This window comes from Nansenia antarctica, assembly GCF_963989245.1.
Source record: "Nansenia antarctica genome assembly, chromosome: 3".
In the NCBI taxonomy this organism is placed as follows: Eukaryota; Metazoa; Chordata; class Actinopteri; order Argentiniformes; family Microstomatidae; genus Nansenia; species Nansenia antarctica.
In genome coordinates, this window is record NC_137688.1 from 37,394,663 (window position 1) to 37,407,424 (window position 12,762).

The window sequence follows — 12,762 nt, forward strand, 5'->3', positions numbered from 1 at the left end:
GTTCATATTGGGTAGATGGGGTTCAGTTTGGGTAGATGGGGTTCATATTGGGTAGATGGGGTTCAGTTTGGGTAGATGGGGTTCAGTTTGGGTAGATTGGGTTCAGATTGGGTAGATGGGGTTCAGTTTGGGTAGATGGGGTTCAGTTTGGGTAGATGGGGTTCAGTTTGGGTAGATGGGGTTCAGTTTGGGTAGATGGGGTTCAGTTTGGGTAGATGGGGTTCAGATTGGGTAGATGGGGTTCAGTTTGGGTAGATGGGGTTCAGAATCAATAGGAGGAATACTGATAGGCAGATTTCCTGCACTCTGGCGTCCCTGGGGTCGTGGTGGCCTAGTGGATAATGAGTTAGACTGGTGATCAGAAGGTCATGAGTTCAAATCCCACCTGGAAACACCACCACTAGTGAGCCCTTGAGTAAGGCACTTAGCCCTAAAATACTCCCCTGTAATCTCTAAACCTGTAAATCGCTTCGTAAAATGTAATGTCCCTACCTCTCCGTCTATACAGTAGGAGACGTCAGCCAATAGTTGAGCAGACGTCAGCAGGGAGCATCTGTCATTTATAGGACGCAAGCAAGCATGTCTGACTTGGTGAGACTAGCTGATATAGCGAATATTAGTTTCAGAACTGTCATTCATCTGTTTGAGCCTCCTAACCCTCAGTGTTAACCAGGACCTTCATTCATCTACAGACCAACAAGGCCCAGCCCAGCCTGATCCCAGGGACTTGGGTTACATATGTTAATCATTACATTATCGCAATATCGAGTCATTTAACGACCGGGGGCGTTTTTAAAAATGTAATTAGTGACCTACATTAGCGGTGAATATTCCTAGTAGGCCATTGCACAGTATGTCATAATCCTAACGACGGTGTTAATTAATGATGTCCTCATCGGTTGTGGTGTCCTGCTGTCGGTCGCGGCGGTGCTACATGTCAATAAGCAATCAGCGCGTCAGACCTCAGCCCATTGTCTTTTCATATTAGTGGTAAACCGCCCTCCGTCCGTCCGTCCGTCCGTGTGTTTTTATCGTGTCCTCTGAACTGTCGCTGGAGGCGGAGATATATTCAGCATTGATTTTTGTTTTTTCGGTTGACAGTGCAGTTGGTTGACTGTACTGTACTGTGCTGTACTTAGATTAGATCAGATTAGATTAGATTCAACGTTATTGTCATTGTACAAGTACTTAGACAACGAAACCTAGTTTGGCATCTAACCAGATAGTGCGAAAGACATGATAATGTAATGTAGACAGTGCATGGTATTACAGCATGAGGTATCACAGTGAGTATAAATACATTAATATAAAAGGTAATACATGAGATGAGTACCAATATGATATGTGTCGTTATGCAACTGCCGTTCGACTCGGGGGGTGAATACAGTCGGCCACATCGTCGACATTGTAGAGTGCCAACGTGACTTAATTCACCATAATGATGATGCTTGAATGTGTGTTTGCCAGGCAGTAATATAGAGGTGGAGTGTGGATATGTTCTTGAGCTTGGCACTAGCAACACTAAGGTTGTGTGATTGATTCCCGCTGGGAACATGTATGCAGTCGGGGTACTGTAAGTCACTCTGGATGAATGTGTCTGTTATTATTATTATTATTATTATTATTATTATTATTAATGTCTCCTTCTCCTTGTCAGTGTGGCAACATGGCCAGAGAGGGCCTGCGGACGCTGGTGGTAGCAAAGAAGTCCTTGTCTGAGGAGCAGTATCAAGACTTTGAGGTATAAATAAAACTCACTGAAGGCAGTGAGTGAGCCACCTAATGTCCTCTGCTATCACTGTTTTCTTAGTTCCTTCTCTCTCTCTGTCTCTGTCACTGTCTCCGTCTGTCTCTCGCTCCGTGTCTCTCTGATCAACGTTGTCTTTACTTCACTTCCACTCCATCTCATCTTTCTCTCCATCCCTAACAACCTGTCTTCTCAGTCTCTAAAGGAAGACTCAATCCATTTTCTTTTTCGACAACTGAGTGCTTCTAATTATAATTGTTTTGGACGGGGGGGAGAATGTTTTTCAACATCTCTCTTCTATCTCTCCACCTCCCTCTATCCCTCCATCTCTCCCTCCAGAACCGCTACAACCAGGCCAAGCTGAGCATCCACGACCGCAGCCTGAAGGTGGCGGCGGTGGTGGAGAGCCTGGAGAGGGAGATGGAGCTGCTGTGTCTGACCGGTGTGGAGGACCAGCTGCAGGCCGACGTCAGGCCCACCCTGGAGCTGCTCAGGAACGCCGGGATCAAGGTCTGTGTCTCTGGGCGAGCCTTTAGTTTACCTGTTCTACTTGGTGACAGTTAAAGGGACGTGGTGTCTTGGTGACAGTTAAAGGGATGTGGTGTCTTTGTGACAGTTAAAGGGACGTGGTGTCTTGGTGACAGTTAAAGGGACGTGGCGTCTTGGTGACAGTTAAAGGGACGTGGCGTCTTGGTGACAGTTAAAGGGACGTGGCGTCTTGGTGACAGTTAAAGGGTCTCAACCCACCAGCGTTTCCTATACATAGACGAGAAGTATAGGCGAAAGTATTGTTAGCTGGGGTTTTTTTGTTGCTGTTTTTTTAAAGTGCATTTTTCAGAGCTGCTCGCACTGCTGTAGAAAGTGTTTGACTCTGCGGCAGGCTCGCAGAAAGGCCGTAGCTAGTCAATGATGACTGTTTGAATCAGCGGGGTTCTCTGTTCATATGGATGCTGACTGACTGTTTGAATCAGCGGGGTTCTCTGTTCTTTCTCTATTCACTACCTATCTTCTGCCGCAGACTGGAGACTCATCTCTTCAGGCTACATCTTTGCCCCCTACTAACGACCTCATCACCCCCACTAACCCCTCTGTACAGTTTCACTTACTTAGACAAATATACTTGTTTTAAGTCACTTTGGATAAAGGTGTCTGGTAAATGTCGTCCATGTAAATGGATGCTGACTGTTTGACACGGCGGTATTCTCTCTTCAGATATGGATGCTGACGGGGGACAAGCTGGAGACGGCCACCTGCATCGCCAAAAGCTCCCACCTGGTCTCCAGAAGCCAAGACATCCATGTCTTCAAACCGGTATGCTACGCTTCCTCTCCCGATGTGATCATTCTACTATAATAATAATAATGTTGTAGTGACCGCTCGTTAGCGAGCAAAGTATTCATAATTCACGGCGTTCCAGCCTTGTACAAAGCATTGTTATATGTTTGTGTTTACTCAATCACCCAGGCTGCTTAGCGGGTGATATGACGGGATATAAGTGGGACAGAGATGAATGAATGTTGTTGTTATCAGTACGCATGCAGAGAGTGAGAATAAAGCGCACATGATTGTTTTTCTATCGGCAAAACGACTACATCGTCCAGTTATTGCCGTCACTCCTACAATGTAATATATGCTATTTAGATGATGCTTTTATCCCAAGCGACTTACATTGCAGTGAGTGCCACAATTTTCTGTATATATGGTCCCAGTGGGAATCGAACCCACAACCTAAGCGTTGTCAGCACCATGCTCTACCAACTGAGCCACAGAGGACCATTATTATTATTATTATTATTATTATGATGACCTGTTCTACTTGGTGACAGTTAAATGAACGTGGTGTCTTGGTGACAATTAAAGGGATGTGTTGTCTTGGTGACAGTTAAAGGGACGTGGAGTCTTGGTGACAGTTAAAGGGACGTGGTGTCTTGGTGACAGTTAAAGGGACGTGGTGTCTTGGTGACAGTTAAAGGGACGTGGTGTCTTGGTGACAGTTAAAGGGACGTGGTGTCTTGGTGACAGTTAAAGGGATGTGGTGTCTGCCTCCACTAATTGTATGGTCTGGTCCTGCAGATCTCCAGCAGAGGGGAGGCCCATCTGGAGCTCAACGCCTTCAGGAGGAAACACGACTGTGCTCTCGTCATATCTGGAGACTCCTTAGAGGTACTACACGCATGCACACACACACGCCAAACACACACACAAACACACACACAAACACACACACACAAACACACACACAAACACACACATCCCCCTACACTGGTACACATACACAGCCTCTCAGAGCAGATTGTACAGATGCAGCCAAAAGGACAACCCCCCTCCCCCCCCCCCTCCCACTCACACACTCACACACTCACACACACACACACACACACACACACACACACACACACACACACACACACTCACACACTCACACACTCACACACTCACACACTCACACACTCACACACACACACACACACACACTCACACACTCACACACACTCACACACACACACACACACACACACACCCTCTCAGAGCAGATTGCACAGATGCAGCCAAAAGGACAAAAACAATTCCATTGCCAAAGGTAACATGTTGAGACCAGAACAACAAACAAGGCAGCGAACCGCATCATTCATGATTTGACACGCCGGAAACATTACATCCCATAAAAGCTGAAGTGATAGTAAATACCTTCACTGTGGAATGGATGTACCTACGTCACATGCTTGTTTAGTCCTGCCTGTCAGTTTTCTGAATGAACGTGTCAGCAGAACATCCGGAAGATTCTGTACGTGCTTGTTTGGGTATACAGCACTTGATTTCATGCCCACACTCATCTGTACTTAGTGTGCACTCTGTATAGAGCGCAGTGGAGGCCAGTGGAGGTAGGGCTCATTGTAAATGCATGGAACGTAAACGTAAACGGTACATCCTCAAACACACGCGTTCCTCCTTCCGTTCCATGCTTTTACAAATTAAACCCGTCCTCCGATTTCTACCTCCGCCAGCCTCCCTTGACGGAGTGCCTGAGAAGGCCCTCTGGAGCCCAGCCAACGTGTCCTGCTCCTCCTCTCCCCTCCAGGTGTGCCTGCGTTACTACGAGCATGAGTTTGTGGAGCTGGCGTGTCAGTGTCCCGCCGTGGTCTGCTGCCGATGCTCGCCCACCCAGAAGGCCCAGATCGTCACCCTGCTGAAGCAGCACACCGCCAACAGAACCTGCGCCATCGGTGAAATCACTTTTACTTGACATTTACATTTTTGGCATTTTTCAGGTGCCTTTATCCAATGCGACTTACAACAAAATTTGTCTCGTTTTATTATTATTATTTATATATTTTTTGGTTTGGTTATTTCTTAGGGTTAGGTTTCTATCCTTTTTATTTACCAGAGAAATCACATTGAGATCATTTATCGCTTTTCTAATCTGAGTCTTGGCCAAGAAGGCAGCAAAATTTCACATACAGTATTAAGAGGTGGAATACCTTTTATGTCCACAGGGGGGGCGATGTGAGCACATCTGTGCCCAAACCCACTTAATTTCTGTAATGGTCATTATGATGAAGTCTGTGGCTGCCCATGATGACCACTTCCTGTCTCCCGCAGGTGACGGAGGAAATGACGTCAGCATGATCCAGGCTGCAGACTGTGGGATTGGCATCGAGGGGAAGGTTCAACATCCCTCCTCATACTGTACCCTGGCCACAGATATTTGCATTTTAATACGTTGCATTTATTAACAACCAAATGCTAATAAACAGTTAGCATGTTATGGATTACTTTAATATTCAGACTGATGTATGGGGGCTGTCTTATCTACATTGACTTGTGTTTAATAATATAATATACAATATATAGACCAGGGGTGGCTGGTGGAGGTAGAAATCGGAGGGCAGGCTCATTGTAATGCACGGAATGGAATGAAGGATGTGTGTACCGGTAATTTACAATTAAGCCCATCCTCCAAATTCAAATTCTCCAAACCCACCACCGTAGCAGTGCTCTACCAACTGAGACCACCGCCCCCCCCCCCTCTCCCCCCCCCCCCTCTCCCCCCCCCACAGGAAGGGAAGCAGGCGTCCCTGGCTGCAGACTTCTCCATCACCCAGTTCAAGCACATCGGCCGCCTGCTCATGGTGCACGGCAGGAACAGCTACAAGCGCTCGGCGGCGCTGGGCCAGTTCGTCATGCACCGCGGCATGATCATCTCCGCCATGCAGGTAGGCTAGTGGGTTAGCAGGTAGGCTAGTGGGTTAGCAGGTAGGCTAGTGGGTTAGCAGGTAGGCTAGTGGGTTAGCAGGTAGGCTAGTGGGTTAGCATTTACACTGGTGAAGTAGCACTGCAGGTAGGCTAGTTAATTTGCCTAGCTTTACTGATACCCTGGCTCTCTCTCTCTCTCTTTCTCTCTCTCTCTCTCTCTCTCTCTTCACTTTCGAATGAATGAATGAATGAATGAATGGTCTTTATTGTCATTGCTATAGTACAGGTACCAAACAACGACATTTGGGAGGGGGGGCTCCCCTGGTGCTAGGAAAGAAAGAAAAACAAAAAAAAACAAGAAGGGAAAGGAGCTGGTTTACATAAATAAAGGCTATGTACACTATCCACTATACTATACTGTACAGATAAGACGACTAGGGTTGTCATATTGCACATAGTGTTATTGCACATTCATTTAAAGTGTCGCAGTTTGCAGGCTTGAAATGTACACATTTGTGCCTCAGCACTACACCTGATTTTTTCAATCCAGCAGCTGCCATCAATCCGTCCAGACTGTCCAGGGCCCAGAACCTAGGTCTTTGCTGTGTTCAGGGCCTGGACGGCCCTGTGGTAGAAGCTGTTCTTCAGTCTGTTTCAGTGTTGTTGAAACAGTGACATTGTTAAAGAGACACTTCACCACTTTTTAACTACCTATTCATTCTCTCCAGCACCATAGCAGAATGTAGAAAGTCATGTTTTTCTTACACAATAATTATGAAGTAGCCCTTTAATTTAATTTCTAAAATGTTTTCTTTACAGGCGGTGTTTTCCTCCGTTTTCTTCTTCGCCTCAGTTCCTTTGTACCAAGGCTTCCTAATGGTCGGGTACGTACAGCTGGCAACATCCCACTAAATCATCCCCTTGTGTGTCTGTAATCAGGGCACCCTTGAAAAAATAGATCCTGCTCTCAAAGGGACTCCCCTGAATGAATAAAAAAGAATAAAGGATAAATACATACAAAATAAGGTTTTTTTATATTTCATGTGAGAAAGTCAGATCCTCTCTATTGCTGCTACATAAAAGGTGACAGTATTCTTAGTGACTCCTATCTTTCTTAGAGAGTCCTATCTTTCTTAGAGAGTCCTATCTTTCTTAGTGAGTCCTATCTTTCTTAGAGAGTCCTATCTTTCTTAGTGAGTCGTATCTTTCTGAGTGAACCCTGTCTTCTCTCTCCCTCTCGTCTGTGCAGGTACGCCACCGTCTACACCATGTTCCCTGTCTTCTCCCTGGTTCTGGACCAGGATGTGAAGCCTGAGATGGCGCTGCTGTACCCCGAGCTCTACAAAGACCTCACCAAGGTACCACCATAACCACCAGGGGAGGCTGGTGGAGGTAGAAATCGGAGGACAGGCTCATAGTAATGCGTGGAGTGGAATGAGGAATGGTATCAAATACGTGTGTATTGGGATCTAACCCTATGTTTTGCTCTAGTCCTTACCTCATTCATTCATTCATTCATTCATTCATTCATTCTATTTCGGTCTCCTTCCAGGGCCGCTCCTTGTCCTTCAAGACCTTCCTCATCTGGGTGCTGATCAGTGTGTACCAAGGTAGGGTGAATAACGGAAGTGTCTGCACCCCAGGGGCGGCTGCTCATTGTAAAGCACGGGACGGAATGAGGATGGTGTTCATGTTTAATACCGTTCCTCATTCCGTCCCATGCATTACAATGATCCTGTCCTCCGATTTCTACCTCCACCAGCCTCCCCCCCTCTGCCTTTGTGCATAGTGTACCTGCAGATGCAAGAGGAGTAGAGCGTTTTTTCCTCTACAGTTTCATAAGCTAAGAGGGTCTAGTCCGAGGTAGTCTTCAGACAGCAGCTCTCTGAGCCAGAGTTCCATGGCTCTGAGGCAGAGTTCCATGGCTCTGAGGCAGAGTTCCATGGCTCTGAGGCAGAGTTCCATGGCTCTGAGGCAGAGTTCCATGGCTCTGAGGTAGAGTTCCATGGCTCTGAGGCAGAGTTCCATGGCTCTGAGGTAGAGTTCCATGGCTCTGAGGTAGAGTTCCATGGCTCTGAGGCAGAGTTCCATGGCTCTGAGGTAGAGTTCCATGGCTCTGAGGCAGAGTTCCATGGCTCTGAGGCAGAGTTCCATGGCTCTGAGGCAGAGTTCCATGGCTCTGAGGCAGAGTTCCATGGCTCTGAGGCAGAGTTCCATGGCTGCTGTGAGGCAGAGTTCCATGGCTCTGAGGCAGAGTTCCATGGCTGCTGTGAGGCAGAGTTCCATGGCTCTGAGGCAGAGTTCCATGGCTGCTGTGAGGCAGAGTTCCATGGCTCTGAGGCAGAGTTCCATGGCTCTGAGGCAGAGTTCCATGGCTCTGAGGCAGAGTTCCATGGCTGTGTGTCCAGATCACAAGTCTAATCTAGCTCACAGGTGGAGTGACACTCTGGGTAAATGAGGACTCTTAACAGGTGTCTGCCAGGTGCACCTCAACGCTGATGTCCACAGTCTCGACAACCCCTACAGGATGGCAGCTCTTATAAAACGCTGTTATGAAAGCTACAATACCGTGATGTCGCTTACATTATGGAAATAGGGAATCTATGCATCTGCCAAGTGTGTCTCTTTACGAGAAGCTCTTATGAAAAGCCAGTTTTTGTTTACATTAGTTCATTCACACAAATACAAAGACAACGTTTATACACAGTTAAAAAATTAATTTAAAAAAACATTACATTAAAATAAAAAATAAAAAATCTAATACATTTGTCTAAGTAAGTGAATCATCTATCCTTCAGTCATCATAAGATCAGGTACCCCCCACACACAAACACACACACCCCAACCCTTGACAAATACAGTAGCTACTGTACCTCAAGGATACTGTTCCAGTCGCCCTAATACCCTACCTTTTATTACCGGCCCGTCTGTACAGCAGCAGCAGGGCCCTTCCACTTCAACTTGTATTTCATCATCTTTGCAACGTGCCATACCTGAATCCCCCCGGGGCCCCGACCACGGCAGACAGTCACTTTCTCAGTGGCTTAGGTTTCCGAGCGTCATCCGCAGTTACACGCGGGCTTTTGTTCCGCGTCCGGTAAATCGATATTTCTGTAATCGCTAAGCCATGCAGCGTGTGAGAAAGATCTATGTTCCTGCTCAAGCGCGACTTCCTGACAGCTCCGGTTCTTTAATTAAAGGGCCCTAATACCGAGTCCAGAAGAATTGCAGAGGTGGAGGAGGAGGTGGAGGAGGAGGAGGAGGAGGAGGAGGAGAGCCTTTGGCTTCTTTAATTTATTACAGAGTTTAGCTCGCAGGAATGCCACCGTATGCATGAAGACTGTATGAAAAAGCAATTATGCGATCAGTTATAGTCTATTAGGCTCAATTTGCGGGGCGTTATGATGAAATGAAAGGCTATCAGGATACAGTAGACCCTGTGGATGAATGAGTGGCAAGCTACCCAGGGAGGGTTGGATACACTAGGGGACATTGTGTGTGTGTCCCCACCACCCCCGCCCCCCCCAGCGTCCTCCCCTTCATAAATAATGTTATTGAATTAAGCCTTATCTCCAGAAACACAATTGCTAAATCCTCAATAGTGTGGGTCCGGTCTGGTGTCTCAACATGCCTTTTGAATAATAAGAAGAAGTCTTTCAGTGAGTTTTTCCTCTGGGGTCAAATGAAATGAAGCCTCGGGCAATTTACACAAGGCAGACAGAACACTTGTTGAATCATCCTAGTTAGTTTTAATGATAATTTGCGCTTAATCAACCGTAAGCCTTATGTGGTCGTCCAATTTCCTGTGGGTGGTTATCCAGACACAGATTAAGCCTCTGCCTGGACTAGAAAGTAATGTAATGAAGAGTCTCTATTGAACGAGGTCTTTCTCCAGGACTAGTGTTATTAACCTACAGTAGGTCTGGGAAACAGAATCTGAATCAAGTTTATTGTTACACATACAAGTACATTTCTTAGGCTTTCGGTTCCTCGACATTGCAGCAACAAGAGAAAATGGCAATAGTTATAAATAAAATTTAAAAAACAACAACAATAAGACAAGAGACGATAGAGTAGTATAATAAATAGAAATAATATTTTTTAAATGTTGTATAGCACCAACACAACACGACACAACAACATCATCGAAATAACATATATTTTTATTTGTGTTCATAAACAGAGCACACCTGTGAATGACACCTTGGTCTCAGTGTGTTCCCTGAAAGCTAAAGGCACAACATAACAAACAAAAAAAACACCGTCTCTAACACTTCCTCCCATGGCCACCAGGGGGCATCCTGATGTACGGAGCGCTGCTGCTGTTTGAGTCTGAGTTTGTCCACGTGGTGGCCATCTCCTTCACCTCCCTCGTCCTCACCGAGCTGCTCATGGTGGCGCTGACCATCCGGACCTGGCACTGGCTCATGGTTCTGGCCGAGTTCTTCAGCCTGGGCGCCTACCTGGCTTCGCTGGCCTTCCTCAACGAGTACTTTGGTGAGCAGCAGGGTCGGTCGGTCTGGGGACAACTGAGAGAGACACGTGCACCAGCTGTGTTCACAGCATAGATGCACTTTGCCTTGTAAAAACACACTTTAATAAGCACTATTGTCTGTAAGAATAATATCACAATATACTCTTGCACACATGCTCGCACCCCCCCCCCCCCCCCCCACACACACACACACACACACACACACACACACACACACACACACACACACAAACACAAACAGTTGTTATTTATGAAGGTTCTATTGTATTTAGCAGTGAGGAAACCGTTGATTTGTATGCTGTTAAGTCAGTGTGCTGATATGATAACAGGGTAAAATGATGATTTTGTTATTGGCTGGTTTGACTCTAGCGTTGAACATCACCCTTCACACTGCAGCTCGTGTGTTTTAGTTTGCTTTACTTTGTGTTTCGCTTACTTACTTACTTTTAAACATTAGCAGCCTAATCTAAACCTTGCAGGTCTGTGCTCTGCTTGTCTGCTCTATTGTTTTTCTCTATTTCTCCCTCCTCCTGTCACTTTGTCTCTCTCTCTCTCCCTCCCTCTCCCCCCCCATGTGACCACTCATCTTGTGTGTCTCTCTCTTTCTCTCTGTCTGTCTGTCTCCCTCTCCATCTCTCTCTCCCTCCCTCTCTCATCCCGTACTACCACTTATCTTGTCTCTCTTTCTCTCTCCCTCCTCCTCTCCATTGCTCTCTCTTTTTCCCCCTCTCCCTCCTGCCCTCCCCCTCACTCCTCCTGTGCTACCACTCACCTTCTCTCTCTCTCTCTCTCTCTCTCTCTCTCTCTCTCTCTCTCTCTCTCTCTCTCTCTCTCCTTCCTCCTCCCCTCCTCGTGCTACTGTGTGTGGTGGTGGGACAGGTGTAGGTAGGGTGTCCTTTGGAGCCTTCCTGGGTAGGTGTGCAATGCTGCTCTCTTCATCCGCTCCACCTCCTTTTCTCTCTCTCTCTCTTTCTCTCCATCCATGGTCCCTGTGCTGTGCTGTGCTGTGCTGTCCTGTCTGTGTAACCATTAAGCCGTGCTCATGTACTCAGGGGAGGCTGGTGGAGGTAGAAATCGGAGGACAGGCTCATTGTAATGCATGGAATGGAGGACGGAACACACGTGTTTGATACCATTCTTTAGTCCGTTCCATGCATTACAATGAGCCCGTCCTCCGATTTCTACCTCCACTAGCCTCCCCTGGTGTGAGGCTTTGCCTCACCATCAGTGATCATAATAGGATCCTGATCCTGTTCCTCACACACACACACACACACACACACACACACACACACACATATACATACATGCGTGAGCACGCACACACACTCGCGCTCGCACACACACAAGTGCTGAATTGATACGGTTACATAATATTGACAAAAGAGACCAGATTATTCCAAATACTTGCCAAGTGCAGTAGTAGTATTAGTAGGACAAATCTTGTTGTGAAATAATTGTTTTTCAGTTTTTTGAAGTGGCACGGTCTCTTTTGACAACACTGCCACCATTGTTGTGTAGTACAGTACAGTGTCATTATAAACCAACAAATCAGCACATTGTCGTTTTAACAAGCACATTCCTGGTAACCGGACCAGTGGGTTAAAGGGATAGTTCATCCAAAGGAAAAATAAATCACATATTTGTTTCCTATTGGTTTTTGGTAAAAAAAAAAAATACAATAAAATACAATATGCTTTTGGCAGTGGCTATATTAACGTACCTGAACCATGTATTGAACTCTGCCATTGTCCATAGACTGCTGACAAGGTAAGGTAACAAATATGTAGTTCTGACATTCGTGTGAACCATCTCTTTTTAATATGTAAACCTGTGTGTTAAGTGTTGTTCTTCTGTCCCTCCTCCTCCTCAAGACCTGGCCTTCATCATCACCAAGGCCTTCCTGTGGAAGGTGTCGGCCATCACCGTGGTCAGCTGCCTCCCTCTCTACATCGTCAAGTACCTGAAGCGCAAGTTCTCTCCCCCCAGCTACTCCAAGCTGTCCTCTTGATCTGAGGAGAAGTTGGATGAACCAAAGGTGGAGGTAGACATCGGAGGACGGGCTCATCGGGGAATGGAATGAGGACGTGTTTGATTCGATTCCATGCGTTCCAATGAGCCCGTCCTCCGATTTCTACCACCACCGACCTCTCCCCTGGCGTGAGCGGCGTTTTACCCTCGGCTACAACACTGCTCATGATGAGCCAAAGCTCCTCCTCCCTACGGCTGACTCTTCTTCCCTACGGCTGACTCTTCTTCCCTACGGCTGACTCTTCTCTCCCTCCCTACGGCTGACCCTTCCTCCCTACGGCTGACCCTTCCTCCC

At 46.7% G+C, this 12,762-nt stretch overlaps 1 protein-coding gene across 2 annotated transcripts in view; it reads left to right on the forward strand.

The window, feature by feature from the left end:
* The window catches only part of atp9b (ATPase phospholipid transporting 9B), a gene marked incomplete at its 5' end in the record, with an annotated part of 59,689 nt that extends 47,221 nt beyond the window's left edge, over positions 1–12,468 (forward strand). Inside the window, 13 exons of one of the 2 annotated variants that reach the window (XM_080525847.1) lie at positions 1,658–1,741; positions 2,087–2,257; positions 2,960–3,058; positions 3,821–3,910; positions 4,827–4,971; positions 5,348–5,412; positions 5,806–5,961; positions 6,761–6,825; positions 7,191–7,299; positions 7,494–7,551; positions 10,235–10,438; positions 11,316–11,348; positions 12,311–12,468. In XM_080525847.1, the coding sequence (XP_080381973.1) occupies positions 1,658–1,741; positions 2,087–2,257; positions 2,960–3,058; positions 3,821–3,910; positions 4,827–4,971; positions 5,348–5,412; positions 5,806–5,961; positions 6,761–6,825; positions 7,191–7,299; positions 7,494–7,551; positions 10,235–10,438; positions 11,316–11,348; positions 12,311–12,447 (1,416 nt within the window). In that variant the 3' untranslated portion in view covers positions 12,448–12,468. The remainder of the gene's footprint in view (positions 1–1,657; positions 1,742–2,086; positions 2,258–2,959; positions 3,059–3,820; positions 3,911–4,826; positions 4,972–5,347; positions 5,413–5,805; positions 5,962–6,760; positions 6,826–7,190; positions 7,300–7,493; positions 7,552–10,234; positions 10,439–11,315; positions 11,349–12,310) is intronic. The other variant, XM_080525846.1, reaches the window with a different exon arrangement.
* Between the last annotated feature and the right edge of the window lie 294 nt (positions 12,469–12,762).